At 39.7% G+C, this 24,581-nt stretch overlaps 3 protein-coding genes and 1 long non-coding RNA gene across 10 annotated transcripts in view; 2 read left to right on the plus strand and 2 right to left on the minus strand.

Annotated features, from left to right (window-relative positions):
• Nucleotides 1-2: 2 nt before the first annotated feature.
• LOC108231546 (N-acetyllactosaminide alpha-1,3-galactosyltransferase) lies at nucleotides 3-1,913 on the plus strand (the record flags this gene model as incomplete). The annotated part of the gene is made up of 1 exon (XM_017408633.3): nucleotides 3-1,913. A coding segment is annotated over one exon (678 nt), but the record flags the coding sequence as incomplete, so codon positions are not given.
• si:dkey-264d12.5 (coiled-coil domain-containing protein 30) lies at nucleotides 1,696-13,673 on the minus strand. Of its 5 annotated transcripts, XM_025004287.2 has the most exons (19): nucleotides 13,273-13,669; nucleotides 12,124-12,297; nucleotides 11,907-12,027; nucleotides 11,477-11,682; nucleotides 10,994-11,089; nucleotides 10,368-10,533; nucleotides 10,117-10,188; nucleotides 9,732-9,847; nucleotides 8,424-8,531; nucleotides 7,432-7,539; nucleotides 6,545-6,639; nucleotides 6,308-6,419; nucleotides 6,009-6,121; nucleotides 4,613-4,754; nucleotides 4,138-4,241; nucleotides 3,967-4,002; nucleotides 3,579-3,696; nucleotides 2,778-2,836; nucleotides 1,696-2,685 (listed from the first exon to the last, which is right to left on the minus strand). In XM_025004287.2, exons 1-19 carry the CDS (start codon nucleotides 13,288-13,290, stop codon nucleotides 2,487-2,489), a joined length of 2,163 nt encoding a protein of 720 aa, XP_024860055.1. In that variant the 5' UTR covers nucleotides 13,291-13,669; the 3' UTR covers nucleotides 1,696-2,486. The 5 variants fall into 5 exon arrangements, 3 of the variants coding, with proteins under 3 accessions (XP_024860055.1, XP_017264236.1, XP_037831136.1); XM_017408747.3 differs by lacking the exons at nucleotides 3,967-4,002; nucleotides 4,138-4,241 and having other exon boundaries at nucleotides 2,521-2,685; XR_001808415.3 differs by lacking the exons at nucleotides 3,967-4,002; nucleotides 4,138-4,241 and having other exon boundaries at nucleotides 2,596-2,685; nucleotides 2,778-3,696; nucleotides 13,273-13,673.
• Nucleotides 13,674-15,077: 1,404 nt separating this feature from the next.
• Nucleotides 15,078-24,581, plus strand: part of LOC108231617 (alpha-1,3-galactosyltransferase 2) — a 12,425-nt gene continuing 2,921 nt past the window's right edge. Inside the window, exons 1-5 of one of the 3 annotated variants that reach the window (XR_005233071.1) lie at nucleotides 15,078-15,527; nucleotides 17,758-17,835; nucleotides 17,930-18,025; nucleotides 18,617-18,754; nucleotides 18,841-19,840. Coding sequence is in view for 2 of the 3 variants with exons in the window: in XM_017408750.3 (XP_017264239.2) it covers nucleotides 15,304-15,527; nucleotides 17,758-17,835; nucleotides 17,930-18,025; nucleotides 18,617-18,754; nucleotides 18,841-19,525 (1,221 nt within the window). In the remaining variant the exon portion in view is untranslated. Of the gene's footprint in view, nucleotides 15,528-17,757; nucleotides 17,836-17,929; nucleotides 18,026-18,616; nucleotides 18,755-18,840; nucleotides 19,995-24,581 lie in introns of those variants that run through there. The other 2 variants (XM_017408750.3, XM_025004271.2) reach the window with 2 other exon arrangements.
• On the minus strand, nucleotides 21,697-23,831 carry LOC119616959. The gene is made up of 2 exons (XR_005233072.1): nucleotides 22,308-23,831; nucleotides 21,697-22,048 (listed from the first exon to the last, which is right to left on the minus strand). It is a non-coding gene; the product is annotated as an uncharacterized LOC119616959 (long non-coding RNA).

Consider the following 24,581-nt stretch of genomic DNA (forward strand, 5'->3'; position numbering starts at 1 on the left):
TGGAAGTCTACCTTGAGACCTTCCTGAAGTCATCAGAGCACTACTTCATGTTGGGTCTGCCTGTGTCATACTATGTGTTTACGGACACGCCTGAGAAAGTGCCAAACATCGAGCTCGGCCCACAGCGAAGACTAAAAGTAATCAAAGTGGAAAAATACACCAGGTGGCAGGACATCTCTATGATGCGAATGAAGATCATATCAGATACCATAGAGTCAGATATTCGCCACCGTTGCACGCACGTCTTCTGTTTTGATGTCGATCAGGTGTTTACCTGGAGATTTGGCCCCGAGGCTCTGGGAGATTCTGTCGCTCTGCTTCACTCTTACTATTATCGCCTTCCAAAGAAGCTGTTCACCTACGACCACAACCCAAAGTCCAAGGCGTACATGGAAACTGGAGATTTTTACTATCATGCTGCCGTGTTTGGAGGCACCTGGAAGAGCGTGAAGGCCTTGACTGACGCCTGCTACAAAGGCATCATGGAGGACAAAGAAAATAATGTGGAGGCTCTGTGGCATGATGAGAGTCATCTAAACAAATATTTTTGGCTCCACAAACCCAGCAGGATTCTTTCCCCAGAGTACTGCTGGGACACCAGGATCGGATACAGACGTGACATAAAGGTCTTCAGACTGATATGGGCACCAAAACATTACGATACACTGCGCACATCCTAGAGTATCTCAGGATCACAGGCAGAGAAATGTACAAACTTATTTATTCTGTTTGATTATGGGTGGATGAATTTTTTTACATGCTTCATGAATCTTTTGTCACAATTCATAAGAAGAAATACAACATATACTTTATTTGATCTTAAGCTTCAGGAGTTTTAGGGAGTGAGACGCTTGTTTGAAGGTATCTATGTTAACTAAATTTAACTGATCAAGTCAAATTTATTTCCATAGCACTTTTCAGCAACAAGGCAGTTCAAAATTCTCTACATCAGAGAAACCTAATACAATAAATGAGCAGAAGTAAAATAAACAGAGGAAAAGCTAAGCTAAGAAACTAAGATAAAAAAAGCTAAACTAATCTAAAACAAGTCATGTTAAAATAAACTGAAGAAAACCAAACTAAGATGTAATAAACTGATAACTAACATGAACTAAACTAGGATTTAAAAACCTCTGCTGAACAGATCACAAGCTTGTTTATGGCTAAACTGGCACAGAGCTGCCATTGTTAAAAATTAATAATAGAACTATATAAAATGAATCATTTTAACCTTATTGTGGTATTAATTTACCAGAGGCAAAACCTTTTTGTTTCATAACTTGGTGTTCCACTGAGGCAGCTCATTAACTGATTGGATTCTTTGTTTGCTTCATTAAAAATCTTTTTTTTTTAATTTTTCGTTCTCTTTTAAATCTTCACACTTTTATTGTTCTTACTTTGAAGTTGGAATAAGAGAGACTGCAGCTGAAAGCAGAAAATTATGTCTCTTCTGTTCTTTCAAGCTAAAACTTTAAGTAACTCATCTAGAAATTTTGGAAGACGTGATCTGGAAATCTCAGAAAAACACATTTTTTATTGTTTTTTTTGTGTGTGTGTGTGTGCGTGTGTTTTACAATTAAAAGATGCTCTGGCTGCAGAAGAGCACAATGTCTGAATGTGTTTTTTTTGTTTGTTTTTTAACATTCACTGTATATTTTCCAAACACATTATTGTGTGTATTTTTGGGCTGAAGTGTGTTTTCAGTGGTCTTGAATGATGCAAACATAACTTGTCCGTTTCTGCAGAAAACAGACCTAAATAGTCATTTAAAGCGAGTGAATCTGCTAAATGTGACAAATTCCAGACTGTGCAATGAAAAGCAGGCGATTTCACTGTGCAACCTTTAAATGCAAACATTTTATGTGCATTTGTGATTCAAACATTTGTGTTTTAAACATGTACTATAATTTAAAGTGAACTTTATGAGTTTGATGTGGATTTTAGGAGCAGATTTGAAGACATTTTTTGGCACTGAAACCTTTCAGATAATGTATTCAGGGCAGTACTGAGTTCTCTGGTGGCAACCTTTGAAAACATGCTTGTGGCGTTCTTTCAGCTGTAATTTGGAGTGGTTACATGTTTCCACCTGCCTTGACTGCTCTTCTGTCTGAAAGACGTGACATGAAATCAACATGTGTGTGACTCATGCCAAAGAGAAATAAAAACAGAAAACAAAAACACAATCTTCTCTTAATTATGCTTAAAAGATCTTGCATTTAAAAAACTTTCAAGTAGAAAACAACCGATTTTGTTCATCTTTTTTTTTTTACAAAATAGGTTTTTTGCAACCACTTATACATTTCAAAGATTTGTTTACATAACTGATGAGCAAAAGTCGTAGTTTTCCTCAGTTACTTTTTGACCATGATGAATAAAGTCCAGCCAATATGATCACAGATGAAGTTATCGTTATTGTTTACACAGTTAAATTATTATTTATCAACTGAACGTACAAATGAAATAATTTAGAACAATCCTATAAAAGCTCAGGCAGTCATATTTGAGTTAACCAGGGTAAACGGAGTATCTAAGTGGTCTGAGAGGCTCTGAGAGGACGTCAGGTTCAGGTAGCCGAGCTCTGCTGTTCGACTCAAAGTACAAGAAGGAGAAGAACTCGGATCTGTCGGCTGGGTGTCGCTGCTTTGTGTGCTGTTCAGCAAGCCCAGAATCTCAGAGGATATCACCCTGAGGGAGAGACGAAAGAAACATTTAATGATGCGGGTGGATTTTTTTCTGTTTCTTTACTCAAACAAATGCATTTCAAACTTTAAACTTACCATGACGGTCGGGCTGAGACAGAAGGAAACTGCTGCTGGTTTGAGCTTTTCTGTAGCTCCTGGTAAAACAAAAATCAAACAATGATTAGATTAATCATTTGTTTTTTGCCATCAAACTGCTGAACATCTTTTGGAAGCGATGACTGTGAGTGGCTTCACAAACAACAGTGTGGGGAGGACAGGTTTTTTAAAAATGTGGTCAAATGTCAAATATCTCAGCAAATATTAGCTTTGTCTGTTATTACATAAAGAGCAAATATTAACAGCCAACTGATGCACTGGACGAGCAATGACAATTTTATATTCTGATACTGATGATTTAAAACCAATAAAAGAAATGATAGATTTACAAAACATGTTTCTGAAATGGGTCCTGAATATTTCCTCAGAATGCCTTCCTATGTTTAGAGAGTGGAAATGTTTAACAATAGGACCGTTTTTCTGTAAAACGTAACATAGAGACATCTGTTTGAAATCTGGAGGGATTTGAGCTTTTCATGATATCAAATATGATGTTTTGAAAATAATTTGAGGGAAACAGCTCTCCCTTAAAATCTAATTCTCAAATTCTTTACCGAGGGCTGCATCACAGTCACCTCAAAGGTCGACTGATGCGTGAGTTTGCTCCAAAATCATACGTTAGGTTAATTGGAGATTGTAATTTGACTTTAGGTGTGCAAGTGTGTGTGTGTGGTTATTGGACTTGTGTGTCTCCGTGATGGACTGGCGCCCTGCTCAGGGTGCCTCTCGCCTGGACTGCTGCAGGAACAGACTCCAGGCCCCGTGCACCGTGAACAGTACCTCGGCAAAGCGCAGAGACTGAACATTCTGCAGGCTGCGTTCCAGGACGGCGTTCTGGTTGGACATGAGCAGTATTCTGTTTTCCAGTTTCTTGTTTTCCATCTCCAAACAATCCACCCTTGAGACGACAGCAATGAACACAAACTGGTTTGAGGGATAAAGCAGCAGAAAGGCACGTGACTCATTTGTGCTGCTTCCAGTCTCGTAGCTGTTTTCCTGAATGATAAATGGCAGTTTTGTCTTATCGTATCTGAATGTAAAGTAAACAAAATAGATTTCAGTCATTCGTAGCATACCATCTCCCTTCTGATGTATTACCGAAGAGAATACTTGGCACTTCCTTCAAACAAAACACTTGAACTGGCTCTTTCAGCATGCAGGTCTGTACCTGCACTTGGACAAAGACGCTGTGAGGTTGCTGTCTCTTTCAGTTCCTGTTTTCTGTCTCTGTCTTCTGTTTTCTGTCTCTTTTCAGTTCCTGTTGAAGAGCACAACAGGAAGCTGTTGTGCTCTTCTTTGTTTACAACAGGAAGCTGTTGTGCTCTTCTTTGTTTACAACAGGAAGCTGTTGTGCTCTTCCTCGTTGAGCCGTTGTAACAGATTTCTCCTTTCAGAGAGCAGTTTCTCATTTTCCACAGTCATAGATACAATTACCTCTCTCTCCTGAAATAATAAAAAAAAAAAAAAAACTGAATTCCTCGTTTATCATTCCCAGTCGTTTTTAAACCTTCTTGTGCATTTAAACTTCTACCTGTAAGTTATATGACCTATAGAGTCGACCTGCTGTTACAAACTGTTCAATTATTAAACACAAACACTTTCAAAAATGGGCTTTTACTGTTTCTGTGAAACCTGAGGCTAGATTAGGCAAAAGAAGACATATACATGTAATTACATGAAGGTTGTCAGAATGTGGCAACAAATTAAAGAAAGGAAACTGCTTTAAATTGTGCTGATTAGAAAGGGCATTTATAATTCCCTCAAACCTTGTCAGAGTTTCTTTTACCCGTAGAAAAACAAAGCTGTAGATTCACCTTTGCTAACGAGTGAGAGCACAGAGACAGCTCTCTCTGAAGAGCTTTTGTCTTCTCGTCGCATCGCATGGTTTCATAGTCTATTTTCTGTCTGGCCTGACACAGTTGCTCTTTATGCTTTTCCTTCCTGTTGTGGTATTTGCTGCAAACAAATTAAAACAAATCATTAATTTATTACTCATTTGCTTACTTTTGTTGTAGTGTGAGAAAGCTGAATCTTTTACTTCGCACTATATGATATTTTCCAACGTATGACAGCAACATAATGAAGAACTAAATTCAACTCTAAAGAAAATACGTTCATTATTTTACTGTTTGAGAAGATTAAATGTAACACAAAGAGTTGGAGAGATATTTTAAACTGGAGAAAGTTAATAAAATCTGTGACTTGCTAATTATTTGACTTGCTGCATTTTTTAGATACTGAAGTCAAATCTAGTTTTGATGCTAGCACACTTTAAAAAAGTTGAAGCAGTTTTCGATCATTTGGAAACTTGTTGTTTCTCAGCAGGAATTCGTGTCATGTTTCTGCTGAAAACAAGATTTTATTTGCTCAACAACAAGCTCTTATCAGATGCTTCTCCTCCTTGTGAGTCACCATTCGCTTTAAAGCGATGAGAGCTCTCAAAATATGTGATTTTTTCAATGGTTTTGATTTGTTTTAATGCTTCTAACAATCAGTACGTCCTTAAATGATTGTTTGGAGGTTAATTTAACTCATCGGGGTTGTCATAAAAACTGCGTTAAAAAACAACAAATAGTCCTCGTCTGTGTTTACAACTGTTACGAAAATTCTCCCGTTAGAGTCCAGGATATCTCTGCTCATTAGAACATGACCTTAGCGCCAACTTTCTCTTTAACGCTCCCCACCGCTCCATTTCCTGCCCCGAGAATGACTCCACTTCCATCGACTCTCGCCCTTGCAGCTTTCAGTCGCCGTTTTTTTACAGTTCGACGTGTTCTCGTCAACGTCCGAACATAAACAAACGACTCATAATTGTTGGCAACAAAACGCTCATTTATTACAAATTGTGCGGCAGACTTTTGGTAAGGAAATTAAATGTGGGCTTATTGTTTCTAGATGTACCAAACGACTTTTTATAGAGTGCCAGTTTTCCAAACACGTGTACTTTTGTTGTTGTTCATGGTAGCATTTCTTTCTCCCAAGGAATCAGTAATTAATTTTCTTGTTCATTCACTAAAGTTTCATTTCTTTTTCTCTCTCCAAACTTTTTTGAGCATGCTGTTTGAATTTCCTGAATGTCAATCAAGACATTGACAATTATCTTCATTCTGCTTAGGTTTGTTAAATGAAGGCTCAAACGAACGAGCAAATTAAGACAGCCTCTGTTGTTGTTGCCTTTGGAGTTTGTCCGTAATCACGTGGGGTCGATACCTTCGCTCGCTGTCGAGACGTTTCAGAGTTTCACAGATCTCATTCTTTAAAGTCTCGCACTCGTTCTGAGCAGACAACAGAGTCTTCCTCGATTCCTTACAGTCAGGACACTCCTGCTTTCCAACATAAGAATAGCAGGAAGAAAATAATTGTCAGTATTTTGACACAAGCTGCCAGATCCAGAAGATTTCCTTTATTTTGACGGAACAAGCAGATGCCAAAAGGTTCTGATCTTCGATAAACCCGTTCAAGTTTGATCATATTTCCTTACGCAGCTCAGACGGTCTGTGATCCATTACCTTAACAACTGTGTTTTCTCTGCACAGCTGTGTTTGAAGCTCCTTTGTCATGAAGGAGATTTCCATTTGAAGGTGGCTGTTCTTACTGGGCTGTGAATCCGCCTTTTGTTGCCTAAAGAAAAAGCACAAGATTTTACTTTTAGTGCATCTTCCCGGAGAATGAAAGGTAACACGCACAACCAGTCAGGCGAGGAGAAAGTTAAAAAAAAACAAAAAAAACACTGCAGATGTTCTTACTTTTGCTTCTGCTTGTGTTGTTCTTTGGTGCAGATTTTAGCGATGAGGTTATTCAGGTCACTGTGGTAATTTCCCACAAGCTGCAGACGACGTACCTGAAAATTCAGCAGATGGTTTGACGCCTTCTGCTCAGAAATAAACAGTGCATGTGATTATCAGATAGGTTTCCAGATCTATCAGAAAGTTCTGATTATAGTTTTTCAGTGGGTTCTCGGTAGCTTTGGTGCGTTGCGTTTCGATTAAAAATTCATGGTTCTCACGGTTTTTGTCAGTCTCGAGTGAAAAGCACTCGTTTTGGAAAAAATAAAAATGCACGTGAGAACTTTTATATTTTGGAATGTTTTCAGTTCAACATCAACAAGGACACAAAATGGCCTTTTTTACATTTCAGAGTCACACACTGAAATCTGGAGTCTTATTTTCAGGTTTATAATCTTCTCCTTCAGTATTTAAAACTAATATTTGAGGACATCTGGAGAAGTCCCCTTAAATCCTACAATAAAAGTGTTCAATCAAAGATGTTCTTTCTCTTGCACTGACCAAATGTTTGCTCAAAACATGCTCCTCTAAGAAGAATAAAGATAAGATCTTTTTGTTTGGACATGACGTTACATTCAGCTTCTAGGATCACAAATTTGCTGTTCTTTTTCTCTAAATAAATTTACCTACAGGTCCCTCCTTGTTTATGAGGTGCTTTGTCAGGGGAGCTATTTTCTTTTGTAAATTTATGCAAATTTTGCTGCTTTGTGTCGGCTCGGCCTTCTCGGTCAATAGAGGAAAATAAGTGAGGGCAGGCATTTCAATCGGTCTCTGCTGTGTACTGATTCTTAGAAAGGAAGAGGCTGATTTTAGCTCAGACGCTCAGATATTTGCATCAAGTGCATTACGTCACATTCGGCAGCCTGGTTAGCTTCATCTTGTGGAGTGAGGAGTTTCTGGTTCCGCTTCTGCACAGCTGGTTCCAGCTGCTCTGTCTTCATTTGCAGATGTTCCACCTGCAAAAACACAGAACAGATACTAATTATATTTGCTCTTCAAAGAAATAATTATTATATGTACTAAAGGGTGCTGCTTGAAACAAGAACTCTGCAAATACTGTTGTCTCTCCAAATAGGACAAACACAAAGTAGCTCCGAGCCACTCCCAACAATTTACACAACCAGCTGCAGCAACCAAGGTGTGTGTGAGTGTGTGTGTGTGTGGGAGGGGGGGGGAAGAATTTCAAGGCTCAGTACGAATAATAAGGTGTTGTTCGCTTTTTATTCCGCTGATGACACATTTAGAATTATAATCTCTGCTATGGAGATTCTGTGGTTGGGAAATTTTGTACATTTTTATCACAACTGCAGTTAAAAGCCCCATTTAAAAATAAACTAGACTGGTACTCTGCAGGCTGTCTGAAGTTATCAAACAGACGAGGGGAAGTGGTGGTTCCACGCCCTGACACAAGGACATTTCAGCAGGTCACAAAAATGGGGACTGAACCGCAAACCTTCTAACTAGAAGTAAAAAAAACACTACCTGGGTGTTTATATAGCACCTTTCTAGCCAACCAGGCGGCTCAAAACGCTCTACAACACAATCCATGACCTTTTTCACCCAACCACACACACACACACACACTCATACAGCACTCAGGTCTTCTGTCCCTGATCGCGTTTGTCTTTTTGTGTTGTCTTTTACTACAAGTTAAAATATTTCCATGCATACAGCTAGAATATTTTATTTTAGGTCAGATGCCTTTAATAGGTGTGAACAGGTGTTGGACGTGAAATAATGGGAAATTTTCAATCAATACGTCACTTAGAACATTCTGTTCTGCAGCTCCTAAACATGAAAACTACAATAACTTTTACTTTTCATGACTGAACAGACTCACTAGATTTTTGTCTTTGTCCTTGTGGACCTGAACCGTCCCACTCAGGACGTCCTGCCGCCCCTGGACAGCGTCTCTCAGTCTGTCCATCTCCTCCTGCAGGGAGACCACCTGAGACAAACAAACACATCTCACTTTCACAACTTAACACAACAAACTTTTTAAGAAACAAAATAATAGGAAGAAATATCAAAGAAGATATTTATTTATTTTCAATAAATTGACCTAAACCCCAAAAAACAGAGTTCAGTGTCACACAAATCTTCATGTGACAGAATGAGGGTGTGTACGGAAAGTTTGCCCGCAAACGAAAACATCCGCAATAAATTATTAAAAGATAAAACCGTAACCGCAACTGCTGTTGATTAAATTCTTGTTGGGCAACTAAAAGTGAAAGCCACCAACAGATTTTGCAGCTTAACGTAGACTCAAAAGTCAAAAATTCATTCTCATTTTATACAGTTTATACAACAAAACAGTATTTTTTTTTCCCCCATTCTACCTTTGTTGTCTTTGTAGTGTTCCTTTCTTTTCCCTCAAATGCAATGAAATCACACGCTGTAATTGTAGATTAAATAAAATGTAAAAAAAAAAAAAAAGGATGTTTCAATGCCAGCCGGAGAGTTGTGAACTTTTAGTATTTGGCAGCGATCACTGAAACCTGATTTAACACAAATGTTTCTTTACAAAAAAAAAAAAAAAAGAAGCTCCATGCACTCGCCTCCCCCTCCCCGCAGTAGAACCTGCACACACAGAGACACACTCACACAATAAAAAAATAACTCAACAGGAGCTGTTAAAGTCCCTAAATGGAACTTGGAAATATATTTACTATCAACATGAGAAATCCTTCTGTCTCTAAAGTTTTCTCTATCTGTACCATAAAGATACATTTGTGCAATCAGTATAAAACTAACCTTACACGGCCTTTACACTGCATTCTAACATTTTTATTCTTTCTTTACTGAGACAAATCATTTGCAGTGTGTGATGACAGTAAAAACTACATTGTTCTTTGAGCTGTGGTTTTTCAAACACCACATCCATTTTCCTGTTTTTGTGGGCAAGCATCACAAAACAGTCAATTTAAAGTTGCTTTTATTATTGGCCTACAGGCTGAAATGATGCAGCCTGAAATGTCTGATTGTTCTTGTTCATATGTGCAATTATTATAAGGATTTTTGTTTTCTTTCTAACTCTGGAGATAAGAGTATTTAAAACAAGAGTGCTTAATGCGAAATTGTGAAAGACGAAACTAGTCCATCTAATGATTTCCCACTATGATGTTCTGGTTCTGCAGGTGTTACTTACTGTCTGCTGCAGAGACTTCTTCTCTGTGTTGAGGGAGCGGACTCTGTCCCTCAAAGCCAGGATCTCCAGGTTCAGACGGTCGTTCAGCTCTTTGGCCTTTCGCAGCTCCGCCATTTCTTTAAAAAAAAAAAGGCTAATTATTTACTCACTGACTTATCAGATCATAAATGCACGTGTACTTACGATCACATCACAACGATAATTGATTTCCATGTGTTTTGGTGTGTTTTAATCAACAGATTTTTATTTTTATTATTCAAGAAATCTAACCAACATGCTTCCACTAGACGTGACGGGAGCTGTCATACATGTTCTTAGCTTTAGAATTGTCTTCATGCAGCTTATGATTAATAGCAACTCAAACTGATTACAAAACCCCGCTCACCACATTTTTTCAGTTTTTCCACTTCCTGTCCGAGTTGCTCCACTTCCTGCTGTGCAGACAGCAACTCTGGCTCTGAAACACAGACAAAACAACATTTACAAAGTTGTTTTGAATAGCTGCTGATGGATTTTTGTTCTTTTCTACAGGAGCTTCGAAAAACCATTTGTTTCAATTCAGCTTTTTCTGGGTCTCACATGATGCTAAAACACCATCCAAACAAAGAATGACGGGCTCTGATTCAAATCTCCTACCGTACGCTCTTTGGGTCAAATGAGCCGACTCCAGCTCATCAGTCAAATGTCGGATCTCATTGTGGGCCATGGCCAGTCTGCGGGAACCCTCCTCCACGTCCCGCTCCAGGCGAGAACACTCCTTCTCCAAACCGCATGCCCGGCCAGCTAAAGGTTCGGCGTCGGACTAAAAAAGTGGTGGACGCAACATTTTTCCAAACGGTCAATATCAAACCGACAGACGAGCTTTAGGAATACGCTCGTGGTTGAAAATAACATGCAAGAACTAAAAGGACACCTCAAGAAATGCGCTGGAACAAGATGCATCAGCCGAGCAGTGACCTGAAATTCTTCTACCATGCAAAGTTTCCTATATTGTGCTGGTAACGGACAGTTACATCACTGGAACAAAGGATAAAGATTTAGTTAATGAAAATGAGTTTTAAAAATATAACATGCAGGATATTAGTCACACATTCGCCAATTTTATGCAAAACATAAACACACATTTGAGCTGACTTGGGGCAGTTTTGCTGCTTTGTTAGTGTTTATCTGTATTTAGTGGATGCACGGCTATCGAATACTTCATCCATGCATACATATATGCATCTATGTGTACATACATACGTGTGTGCAGGCGTACATACAGCAGTAAAGGCATGTTTGTTACGTGAAACCTTGTGGAGTCCAAATAATCTCTTCCACGAACTCTGCAAATGTCGCGGTGTCCTCTTGTGGGAAGACTGTGAAAGTACAAATAATAAAAATGCGGCTTAAAGCTGAGGTCTACAAGAAAAAAAAACACTACCAACAACAACAAACTGATTGCAGAGGATTTATTTCTACCTACATTATATTGTGATGGTTCTCAAAGAGTGAAACTTGAAACACAAATGGTTACAAACGTCCCGTAATTATATATTAAGTGAATTTTGATATCATCCACCTTATAGGTTTGTCTTACAACATAATGTTTAAAATACACCGCAACATTTTATGTTTTCATTTGGAGCTAGAGACTATAAAGGAGTTTTGGAAATTAGACCAATCTTCCTCACAATTATTGGTTAAATGAAAATAGCGTACTGATACAAAAAAAACAACAACACGTAAGCTGTTTATCCTCTAACCTGGGATGAAGTGACGCTCAGCGCTTGGATCCCCGTACAGCTTCCTGTGTTTCCGTCAGCCCTCAGCTTGTAAGGATCCTCGTTTGTCTCGAGTAAGGAAGCCCTCTCCACCAACAGGTAGGCCACCTGCTCACTGGGGCTGCTGTGAATCAGCTCCGTGAGACCCTGCTGGTACAGCATTTTAGCCACCTCACTTATCTGAGCATCTACGAGAACAAATGAAAAGGAAAGGAGGGAAAATCTGTAACTGTAATGCCAGAGAAAATACGAATTATTGGTTATTGTTGCACAAAGGCAGTGATTTAATGTATGATGCTTTCTTCCTTAAGAGCAATTGAAATTTGCATCGAAGATGTTGTTGAATGTTTATGTTTTCATTGCTTGGGATTTTTTTAAACCTATAAATGATGTGCCAGTAAAATTTCCCAACCTTGGAGTGACATAAAGTGCCGCAGCTGCTTCCTGAGCTGGTTGTTCTCGTCTTGTATCTCCTGAGCCAAGGCATCTTTTTCCTCCGTAAACATCCGGATCTGCTCCAAGGACTTGCGTACCTGACGGACGGAAAGCGCCGTAAACAAACACGGACCCAATCGCGCTCATCGTGACAATCCCCGACACCCTGGTTCGACTTGGGAGGCGGGACTTACCTCTGCCATTTCCGCAAAGTGCTGGGAGCGATTTGTCTCCAGGTCTTTCGTCACATCGCCCAGCCGCTGGTTTGCGCGCAGAAGCGTACGCCACAGCGAGCACAGCTGAGCGTCCTTAGAAGAGTCAGGAGCAAGACCTTCTTCGCCCAGCCATGTGGCGATCTGATCCAAATCCTGAAAGTCACAACATACAACAAGGGACATGATAACCTCCTGCTTTTATGCTCGAAATATTACCGAAGCAATATTACTTAATATTAAGGTTTGAGTAAAAATGAGTCCATAAAGGCACCATCTGTTAATTCGAGTATCTAAAATAGGATGTAATCTTCCTAATCTACCTAGGTTTTTTTTTTTTTATCATATTTTATAATAACAGCTTTAACCCCATCTGGACTTTATCTTGATTTCATCCACTCTGAACCCTTTTTGTCTTGTGCAGTCTGCGGTTTTATCTGATCAGAACTGGGAACATTTTACAGGTTTCTCATGTTCTCGTTTCATCGTGAGGTTTGGCGTAAATAAAAGCAAAGATCTTTAGTTCTTGTGATTTTTCTTTTAAACCTCTGTGAAGTTGTACTCATGTTTTTGTTTCTTTATTTCCCAGCCCTTCTTCAGAATACATCACAATTAGTTTAGTGTCTGTGGCATCATGTTAGGAGAATGAAATCTTTAGCTCCTGGTTACTGCTGACCCTGTTTACATATTTTAAACCAGACTGATAATAAACATGGCTATTATAGTACTCCCTATGGACGCAGTGAAGCTGCAGTCTGACATGTATTTATCTGTATCCTACCTGAAAAGTGGGGTTTAAAGTGGTTTTAATCACGTAATGAGGTTTCCTTAGCTCTGAAGGGACTTAAAGGAACCGTTTGCTACAGAACAGAGACATACAACAAAACAAAACAGAGTAATAGCTGACTTTAAACATTAGCTAAAGGCTACTGTGTGCGTTCTGTAGGGATATAATGTACATTCAGTGATGCACCAGACGTTTACAAGATCTGCAAAACATAGAACAACAACTACTAGAGCTCCGACACCCTGATTTATAACGTAGATGCCGCATTAATCACAGTTTGTTGCCTTTTAAGAAGCAGGTTTTGAACTCTTAGCTAGCTAGCTTTCCAGTTAAAAGTTCAGTACCTCTGCCTGGTGGTCCATCGGTCTGCTGCTGGGAAACAAGTTTCGGTCGCAAATAAAAGTCACACTGAAGCCCTAATTTCAGCGACAAAGCGTCCAGCGCGGACCTCAATAGTCAGCCATCGCTGGCACCGAGCCCCAAGCTCCGCTTCAGGTCAGAAACCCGTAAATTAATCAGACGAGTCGGACTCGGACGGAGTTTTCTTCCCCGACGGACCGTTATGAGCGAGGAGCGTTCACTGCACCTCCGGAAAGTTTTTAGACTCACTGGAATGACGCTCAAAATTAGACAATACACTAAAAAAAAGCAACGAAACAGTTTTATTCGATGAATGCTGTAAAATTTCTGGTAGTTACTGGGTTGGAACTCCCCCTCTCCTTTCTTTGTTTTGTTGTTGTTGTTTAAACTAGTGCGCGCAGTGATGGCGGTTTGTCCGTTGGTTTCTAAAGGCGTCATTAGAAGAGGGCTTTATTTGCTAAACAGCATGTACATAAATGCTATTTCTACAAATGTAAACCTAATATGAACTTTGGAAGAATGAGTCAAAGCCTTATGCAAAATCTCTAAATTTTGTAACGGAAAAAATGCAGGTAAATTCTTTTCTTTTTTTGGTTAATTTTAATTTCTTTGATTAACACCCCCTTTTCTCTGTTATATTATTATTTGCTTTTTGGCCTTTTCTATTGTAAAGAATCCGGACTCTTTTTTGTTTTAAACTTTTAAAGATAAAAAAAAACCTCCCTTCGCGTTTTTGGATTTGATGCCTGCAACAAAAAAGCTGGGACAGGGGTGTGTCTACTACTGTGTTACATCACCTTTCCTATTAACACTTAATAAGTGTTACTACTAATTGTTGAAGTTTTGTAGGTGTAATTCTTTCCCATCCTTGCTTGATGCTCAACAGTCCAGGGTCTCTGTTGTCGTATTTTGTGCTTCAAAATGCGTCACACATCTTCAATGGGAGACAGGTCTGGACTGCAGGCAGGTCAGGCTAGTACCCGCACTCTTTTACTGCCAAGCCATGCTGTTGGAACACCAGTGTTGCCAGATCTCACGACAGATACAAGCAACCAGCTCTATGAAAACAAGCCCAAAAAAGCCCAACTGGCAACCCACCACATTGTGTAAAACGAGGCCATTTTAAAACAGTATAAACATACATTTATTAAGGCATTACACATAAACAACAGCAAAATTATGCAAAACACTTTTACTATAAATATGTTTAATAACTTAAATTCTTTGACAAATTCTTTCAATAACTTAATATATTTCATTAAAATACTTTTAGGCTCTGATCTATATATTTAGGGCTCTCTTTCTCCTACTCTTTATTATATTGTTTTCCATATTTTCCCCACTAACTGGAGCTCATTCTACTCCGGTCTCTCTGGCTGGCCGGATATATGTGTTTGTTTGGGTGTACGCCCGTCCTCTAGCCAAGGAGGGAGCGATAAACAGGAAGCAGGGGCTTGGAAGGGACCTACCTCTTGTCTTTTGCTTTATTGTGCGGAGCTGGGAGATAATCAACGAGTCAAGCCCAAATAAATAAGCAACTTCACGTTCAAAAACAAGCCCAAAAAACCACAACCCGCGACTCACAAGATTTGTAAGCAACTTAAAAAAAAAAACAAGCCCAGAGTCGCTTATAATAAGCAGACTTGGCAACACTGTGTGACACGTGCAGAATGTAGCTTGGCATTGTCTTGCTGAAAAAAGCAGGGACGTCCCTGAAAAAGACATTACTTGGATGGCAGCATGTTGCTCCAAAACCTGTATTTACCTTTCAGAATTAATGGTGCCTTCCAAAATGTTCAAGTTACACACGCCTCCACATCATCAAAGAGCCTGGCTTTTGAAGTTTGCACCGATAACAATCCAGACAGTCCTTTTCCTCTTTGGCCCAGAAGACATAACATCCATGAGTTCCAAAAACAATCTGAGATGTGAACTCGTCAGACCACAGGACAATTTTCCACTTTGCGTCAGTCCATCTCAGATGAGCTCGGGTCCAGAGCACTCCCCTTCTGGGGATGGCAGTGGCTTCTTGCAGGTACAAACTAGTTATGGCTTCAGTCCAAAATGCACAGATGACAATCAGTGACGCTCCAACATTTGAGAGACGTGGTCTCGGGTGGCACGCCTCTTCTTCATCGAGACCATTTGACTGTAAAACAGTCGGCATTGAGAGACTCTTTCGTGTACACATATTTTTTTGGAGGAGCTCTAAATACTTTAAAATGAAAAAAAATTACCGGTAAGTCACCTTTTATTATTCTCCAGTTTTGTATAATGTGTGCAGTATCTTTTATTAAGCTTTCAATAAAGAACAGAGGAGAAATCTGTCAGTCGTGTACTTTCGGTCACAAATAATTGAAATTGTTTATTTTAAATCTTTGTCACCAACATGTTTTTCACTGGGTTTTAGTTTTTGTTGAGCAACATCCTGTTTTTTTGATGTACATACTTGAATTGGTTTATGTGCATATTTGTTGTGTTATTCATTCAAGCCAGAACTTGTTTTATCTTAAACAGCCTTTAGTCAAACATTCTTGATGTCCTGGTAACAGGACATCAAGCAAACATTTTTTTTTCACCATCACGTACTTTACCAGCAGTTGCAGAAGAAGGACATCGGTCCAGTCAAGCATGGAGTTCAGAGCTTCACAGGTGGTGTGTGAAGCAACAAAGGGTTAGATGTGAAGATCCGACACTTCCCGCTGTGCAGTTTGCTGTTTTTAAGCATTTGCATTTTGCTGTCAAACCTTTAAACTTACTAGGAAAAAAAAAACTAACATTATGACAGTTTTTATTATTTATCCTCTGAACAGATAAATTTTATCCTCGCAACTATCACTCTCTTAAAAATTTCTCACAATCCACCAAAGATTGTTAATACTTTCAGACAGTTTTCCTTTTTTATGCATTTCATTGCTTCATTAAATTATCTGCTCAAAGTTGTAAATGATCTAACCAGGAAGTTGAATAAATTTTACCAACAGTAAACCGATGTTCTTTGTTCACTGCCATCCTGTTCTTTATTTTGCATCTGCCATCACTGACAATGTTCATGTTCCACGAAGTCAAAAAGGATATATTTTTATCAACAGCTATTTATTTTTGCATTGCAATGATATATCAGTGTTTGTAATTTACTCTCAGGCTTGTTTCTCTGCAGCAGGTACGTTCAGAGGATTGTTGTATCAACATATCAACAGCAGTTATATTAATTTGTCATTATTCCCGTCTGGCAACTCCTGGCTATGATCGACAATTACTATTTTGCCAAATTAATATTTAGCCTTACATTTTGAAAAATTGCCTCATGATATAGTAACGTTTCCCTCCTTAATAGTATAAAATGTTGTTTCAACTCTAAATTATTTAAAGGTTAAATAATTGCTTAGTATTGACTTGAAATCATTTGTCTGAATTACTCTTTAAAAAACAGCTGAAAAGTTTGTTCAGCCACAAATCATTGACTCAGAAATTCTCAGGAAATCATTGTGTGCTTTAAGTAATTTTTAATCTTCGCTCTCGTGCAATCAACAAACCCAAAAATCATTGACTGCATCTTAGGATACACTGACAATGACTGAAGAGTTACAGAGTTACAATCATAAAAATGTACAAAGCTAGGGAAGACAAAGTCCAGAGCAGGTTTACCTTTAACTCTGATGTCCTGCGACAACAGAGTGAAATGCCGTGGAGGGCCTCTGCCTCGGCTGTCGGGTCCCCTGTAACAGTCAGCAGGGCTTATGTAATTGTTTTAAGAATACAATACTGATATAGTGTCCTAAAAATAGCCTGTTGAAATCTCCTCCCGAGGGTCGTCCTCCTTCATTTCTCCCTCAGGACTGGTTCCTTTCTTCTGGATGACATAAGTCCTTTCTGCTGCCAGCATCCATCCCCTCCTTGTCTTCGGCCTCTTCCTTTTTATTGTTCTCCAAACCTTTTGGCAAGTTTTTAAATGTGTATTTTCCTCTGGTCCCTCTCAAGGTCTCCTTCTTGTCAAAACAGGGTTTGATTTGTGATACCATTGGAATTGACTTATCTTCACCTCCAGGCTGCCTTGCAATTTGGACACACACGTACTTGTTGCACAATTAAAACCCAAGTTATTTCTTTGATATATTTCTCAAAACAATTGCTCCATTATGTTTAGTCAACTAATTTAACATAACATATATTAGAACAAAACACAGCAAAGAAATATTAACTACAATTTACTTTTAAATGCTTAATTATGGTGCCTACCTTAATAGTATATTTGTTGTGATTATATACCACATTTCTTTGACATTTGCAATTACATAGCATATTTCTTTAATGTTAAATAGCCAACACTGCTTTGCTTAAAGTCAGTCTATTTATTACTTTTCCCCCTGAGATTTAATCAACTGACACACACACAACATTTAACCCTTATCCTTCAAACCATCTAAATCCTCTGAACTTCCTGACTTTTCTTAACTTTTTCTCTGCAGGATAAAGATTATTTTGAAGTGCATGCTGTGCATTCCGATTGTGCTCTGCATTGTTTTCTTCTCAGCTCCAAGTGTGCAGTGAGTGTTAAAGTAAATATGCATAAAGGTTAGAGAGATACAGTATGTCAAATCAAAACACAAACATTTTTATGTTCTTTTTTCTTTATCTCAGCTTTTTAATAGGACTCCTGCAGATGGACAAGTGTTCTTTGGAAAGTGCAAAAATGCTGATTCTGGATAACATGGTCGATGCCAGCCTTGATCTTCAGTAAGGCAATAAAAACTCAAGTTTTGGCTGCATGCAATCACTACATTGATGATTATACTTCACGGAATGTGAAACTTCCCGCAATTTTTAACCTCACAGAAAAAGTTTGTAGTTTTATACAGTACTTACCGGACACAGTGGGTTTTTATATTCTCTAACAGCTTAAACTTTTTCAAGGAAATTGTCATCCATTTTATATTTCACAGTTATTTACATTTAACACATGATTGTGTCTATAGTAACAAAATAGCCTTTACATAAACACCAATGAAATGTTTGAGATTGGAGTAGTTTTCAAATGAAGGTCTTGACTGGTCATAAGGTCATCAATCTGAGCAAAATAAATTTGATTTCTCCAGACTGACATTGTTCAAATATCCATCTACAACAGGTAAAATATTAATTGTTTATAACATTCCCACACCCCTCTTCAAAAGATCAGAGCTGACATATCAGCATAAAAAATGGTCAGTAACAGTGGAGAAAGAAAGGATCAAGGGACTTATTTTAAAGTATAGATTGCTCTAAAAGCGACACAACTATGTCAATATTGAGTTCTAATTTTTTTTTAAAAACTTCCCTATGTTTCAGGTCTCGACATGATGTACAAACCTGCACATCTTGGAGAGCTCCCATCATTTGGGAAGGAATGTTCGACCCTCATCATTACGACCAGAAGCACAAAGAAGAAGGATCCTCTGTTGCTTTGACTGTGTTCGCAGTAGGCAGGTTTGTTTTCACATGAATACAACTGCTTTATTAAATGTCTAAACACAAAACAAGTCTAAATTCACATGTCTTTCTTGTTTCCAAAGCTATATGGAAGTCTACCTTGAGACCTTCCTGAAGTCATCAGAGCACTACTTCATGTTGGGTCTGCCTGTGTCATACTATGTGTTTACGGACACGCCTGAGAAAGTGCCAAACATCGAGCTCGGCCCACAGCGAAGACTAAAAGTAATCAAAGTGGAAAAATACACCAGGTGGCAGGACATCTCTATGATGCGAATGAAGATCATATCAGATACCATAGAGTCAGATATTCGCCACCGTTGCACGCACGTCTTCTGTTTTGATGTCGATCAGGTGTTTACCTGGAGATTTGGCCCCGAGGCTCTGGGAGATTCTGTCGCTCTGCTTCACTCTTACTATTATCGCCTTCCAAAGAAGCTGTTCACCTACGACCGCAACCCAAAGTCCAAGGCGTACATGGAAACTGGAGATTTTTACTATCATGCTGCCGTGTTTGGAGGCACCTGGAAGAGCGTGAAGGCCTTGACTGACGCCTGCTACAAAGGCATCATGGAGGACAAAGAAAATAATGTGGAGGCTCTGTGGCATGATGAGAGTCATCTAAACAAATATTTTTGGCTCCACAAACCCAGCAGGATTCTTTCCCCAGAGTACTGCTGGGACACTATTATCGGATACAGACGTGACATAAAGGTCTTCAGACTGATATGGGCGCCGAAACACTACATTACACTGCGCACATCCTAGAGTATCTCAGGAGCACAAGCAGATATATGTGCAAAATTGGATCTAAAATCTGTTTTTTGTTTATGTTGTTAATAAAAATAATAGGCACTTTAACATGCAATGAATGTGTCTGAAAAAAAAAGGTTTTCCAGAATGACTCACTTTGTTTATAGACTGCAAATGTTTTATAATGGGATCTTTCTCATGTATGACATCACATAAATACAAACTTAGTTAGATCTGAGGTTTTCATGATGCCAGATATGAGGTTTTGTAAACAAGTTTACTGAAAACTGGGTAACACGACCCACTAATTCTCATACTGTAAAATACAAGGTTTGTTAAAAGTCGTTACTGCTGTGCGGTGGAGAGGTGGTTCGCACTGTCACCTCACTGCAAAACTTTATAGGTAGAGATCTCAACTCGGGCCTTTCTGTTAGGAGTTTTCATGTTCTGTTTGTGTGAGTTTTCTCCAGGAACAGCAGTTTCCCACCACAGTCTAAAATCATCCATCCATCCATCCATCCATCCACCCATCCATCCATCCATCCATCCATCCATCCATCCATCCATCCATCTTCTTCCTCTTATCCGGGGTCGGGTCGCGGGGGCAGCAGCCTAAGCAGGGAGACCCAGACTTCCCTTTCCCCAGCCACTTGGGCCAGCTCCTCTGGGGAATCCCAAGGCGTTCCCAGGCCAGCCGAGAAACATAGTCCCTCCAGCGTGTCCTGGGTCTTCCTCTGGGGCTCCTCCTCCAGTCTAAAATCACTTTGGGTTAATTTGATGAAGATTTTAGGTGTGTGAAAATGTGCATGCATGATTATCAGTTTTGTGTGTCATTACGTTGGCCCGGTGATGGACTGGTGACCTGTCCAGAGTGTATCCCACCTTTCTGCTGGGAACCTCCACCTCACACCCCCACCCTGTGACGACTAAACCATTTAACATTGACAATTATTTACAACAGGCTATAGAAAAGCAGTGAACCAATGAATGTTTGGAATGAGTAGACTATCCATCCATTCATTTCCTTTCCGGGTCGCAGGGAGCTGGTGCCTATCTCCAGCAGTCACACTGAGAGAGGCGGGGGACACCCTGGACAGGTTGTAAGTCCATCACAAGGACACATAGAGACAAGCAAGACAAACAAGCATTCATGCTCTCACTCACACCTAGGGACAAACATGCATGTTTTTGGTCTGTGGGAGGAAACTGGAGTACCTAGAGCAAACCCATGTGTGCACAGGGAGAACATGTAAACTCCACACAGAAAGGCCCCAGTTCTGGAAGCGATCCTGCAACCTTCTTGCTGGGAGGGGATGGCTCTATGACTAGACTAGAATGTGGTCATTTTCCGTTTCCGTTACTTCTCTCTTTACGCTCACCGTACCCTTTGCTGGAGACTGAGGTGCAGGTACTGACAACAGGTACGATCTGTGAGGAGACTTTATTTTTTGGAGAAAAAAAAAAAGAATCTCCATACTGTTATAAACTTAAAGACATATTTGTATGAAAGATTGTAGCTCAATGCTCGAGCACAACTGGAGCATACTCGTCCTCCAGTACTGACATCACTCCATATATGGCAAGCAGATTTAGTTCTTTGTGAATAAGGAATATAATTAAATACTTATCTAAAGTAAAAAAACAGCTAAAAGGTCAGTTGTGATTTATTTGTGTTATTAACCCCAAAATTAGGACGTTTGACACCAAAACATGATACATACTGTTTAAAAACGTCCTAAAATGCCTAATGCAGGAAATCTTGTCAAGATTTAATACAGCAGAACATGTGGTGCAGATATATTGTAGAACAACTACTACTGGAGAGGGACAAAAGTCGTCCTATTCTCTGCAACACTGTAATGTAGGAATGTCAAACTACACAGCTGGACACCTCATGGGTCAAAGATGATGCCTGTTCATTTCAAGGAAACGTGGGTGCTGCGAGAATTGTGGTTCAATGCTTTCTATCCACCATGTGCATGTGATTTTAAGTAATTTAAGGAGTTAATATATTATATGTACTGTCCCCAAGTTGGGTATAACAAGGATAGAAAGACTAAAAGCATGCTCGATGTGATTTAGTAGAGTTTTGCTATGAAACTGAGATCTTTCATTCTGTGGATAACATCAGATCCATTTGCATGAATTGGAACGTCAGATGGCTGCTTTAATTCTGTAGGCAAGTATAATAGAAAATGGTGCACCCACCCTCACATTTTTTTATTTTTGGTGAAAGTCCTCAGTAACAAAAGGTTTGCAAGTACAAACTAGTTATGGCTTCAGTCCAAAATGCACAGATGACAGTCAGTGTCTGCAGAGGCACTTCAGTGGACTGTAGTTCACAATATCTTAAAACTGCAGCAAAATTGAGTGACATACCACGTGACGTAACACGGCTGGTAATGGAAAAAGCGCCCCCTTCATTACCAGAGTGCACCTTTCCATATATGGACATGGGACCTTTGTTTACTTGGACTGGCCAACATTCGAGAGACGTGGTCTCGGGTGGCACGCCTCTTCTTCATCGAGACCATTTGACTGTAAAACAGCAGAGAGGCTCTTTCGTGTACACATATTTTTTGGAGGAGCTCTAAATACTTTAAAATAAAATAAAAAAAAATACTGGTAAGTTAACTTTTATCATTCTCCAGTTTTGTATAACAACATAAAAAAACCATGTTAAATGTACAAGTATTTATCACATTTACTAAAATAATTAACTTCGTTTTATTCACACCATTTTTTTTTAATGAAGCCTAGGCGTAAATTCAGACTGGAAGACCTGCTTCAGCCTCACCTGCATCTAATCGCTGCATCGAGCACCTCCACTCCAGCCCATCAGCATCCGACCGCGCCTCCAGCTCATCCAATCAGCGAGCTTATAGTTAAAAAGGACTTCCATCACGGCCCCATCCGTTCGCCGGCCGAACTTTCGAAAAGTCGGCGCGCTCCAAAAGTCAGACTTCGAGCCAGATAACCCATTCTCCAGCTACCATCAGTGAAAAGCGGACCATAAAACCTCCGCTTCCCCAGCTGAGCAACGCAGGGGCCGTCCCTCATCCCGCCTCGCCAGGGTCATCAGCTCCATCTCAAAGTCCTCCTCCAGCATCAGCCGCCTCCACCCGGAAATCCGTCTCCTCATCTGCCGCCATCCATCATCTCTCCGTCTTCTGCCGTCTTCTCTCCGCTCACTTCCACACCTGTCAGCTCTCAGGCCGCCCTCAGGTCCCCTGTAGCTCCCCCTGGCTAATGCCCGCTCCGGGCCCTCCGTGGGGTAAGACGCACTCGCTCACGACTCATGCACTGCTCCGGGTCAATATTATATATTCAAAAATAAACAAACAAACAAACAAACAAACAAATAAATAAAAAAGCTGACGGCTGTCACATCAAATTCGGCTGCACACATTCAGGAGGACAAACTGTCGTGTTTGTGGCAGTGATATAGAGAGTATGTTTAATCTTAAAGCTTTCAATTTGACTCTCATTCATTAATTGTTTCAAATGAGGCACTGAGTATATAAATGACATCATAGGGATGGTTAGATGTCCTGCATTATTAATAGGGATTCGCCCATCATAGCACTAATATTTCTCCTTTTTATCGACTGCAGCAGTAATCTCCTTTTTATGAGTTTTGAGTCATTTGATCGTTGAGCCATCTGATTATCTTGGTCATTTCTCGCAGAGGGATCATATAAATGCTGATTCAGGCGAACCAGCTCCGCTAGAGCACCAAAATTGCCATTTCGAATGAAGTGTAGCGCTCCTTTTTGGCGGTCCACGCCAAGTGAAAAATAAATAAATAAATAATAATATTGATAGTAATAATTTTGCGTGGTGCACGATCACACACCGGGATAGACACAAAAATATGAATCATGCTCACCCGGGCAGTTTCCTGCCACCTCCGTGGTTCAGTGGGTCATCAGAGCACGTTCTGCCCTCCTCTCCCTTTCAAACCCAGTCTTTCTGTCCANTGAACCTGCTCAGCCTTCTCCGACATTCAGCCACTCGATTGCCACAGAAGGAGGATGGAGATTTTAACATGCCCATCTGTATTAATTTTAATGAAAGTGTTTGTTCATTCCCCACTTGCGCTTTTCTCCATGTATTAAGCCACTGCAAAGATGCCCATTCAAAGTGAGTTTGCCCCCGCTGCACGTTCATCAACGGTCATTGCGGGTCCAGGACCTGTTTACAAGCTATTTCGTTATACCCGTCATCATTCCCGAACTGGCTTCCCTGAGAAACCTGATCACTGGTCTCTCTCAGGGTTTTCTAATATATATATATATATATATATATATATATATATATATATATATATATATATATATATATATATACATATATTTGCCTGTAAACAAGCATACTGTTGCCAAAGATCCCCACTTTAGCTGCCTTGTTCATAGAAAATGTTTTCAGAAAATCTATGGCTCATCCTCCCTTGACCTTTGCACATTGAAGTTCACACTGATACAATTCCAGATCATTTAAGTGCGTTTTGTCCTGCTGTTCTCACCCGGTGCAACAACTTTTGCAGAGTTTCTTCTTGGCGTTACACCCTGTGGTTTTATCTGTGACACTTTGTGAGTCAGAGACAGATGTTGCGAAGGTGGTTTCAGGGTCTTTTGTGGTTGTTGTGCAGCATTTGGAGCTGTTTCTGATACTCTCCAGGAGCTACTGAACTAATTTAAATGTACAAAAATGTGCCAACAATTGTATTTTATATTTTATAATTGTATTTTGTTGTTTATAGTGAGAGTTGTGTACATTGTAACTAACAAAAACCCTTTTCCCCCCATTTTTCCTTGAGGTATCACATGGTTCTTTAATCTCCGTCTGCCATCGGTGTGCTGTCCTCGCCCTGAGTTTCTGATTTTTTCAGCCGCTAGACAGCCAGACAACGACGCTCCAATAACCAAATTTCTGTCTTTTTACTTGTTTATTGAAGAGTGGCCTCTGACCACTGCCATCGCTTTGACCATCGTAAACTGCAACATACAAGGCTTAGTATTAGCTAACGAACATTGCAAATTAGCCATTCTTGCTGCAAGCTAAGATAAAA

This window comes from Kryptolebias marmoratus, linkage group LG4 (genome assembly GCF_001649575.2).
Source record: "Kryptolebias marmoratus isolate JLee-2015 linkage group LG4, ASM164957v2, whole genome shotgun sequence".
NCBI classification, from domain to species: Eukaryota; Metazoa; Chordata; class Actinopteri; order Cyprinodontiformes; family Rivulidae; genus Kryptolebias; species Kryptolebias marmoratus.

Coding starts and splice junctions, on each gene's coding strand:
- si:dkey-264d12.5 (XM_025004287.2), bottom strand. Junction 10,534..10,993: donor ACAAACATGCCTTTACTGCT/GTATGTACGCCT, acceptor CCACTTTTTTAG/TCCGACGCCGAACCTTTAGC. Junction 2,686..2,777: donor GTCTCAGCCCGACCGTCATG/GTAAGTTTAAAG, acceptor TCTCTCCCTCAG/GGTGATATCCTCTGAGATTC.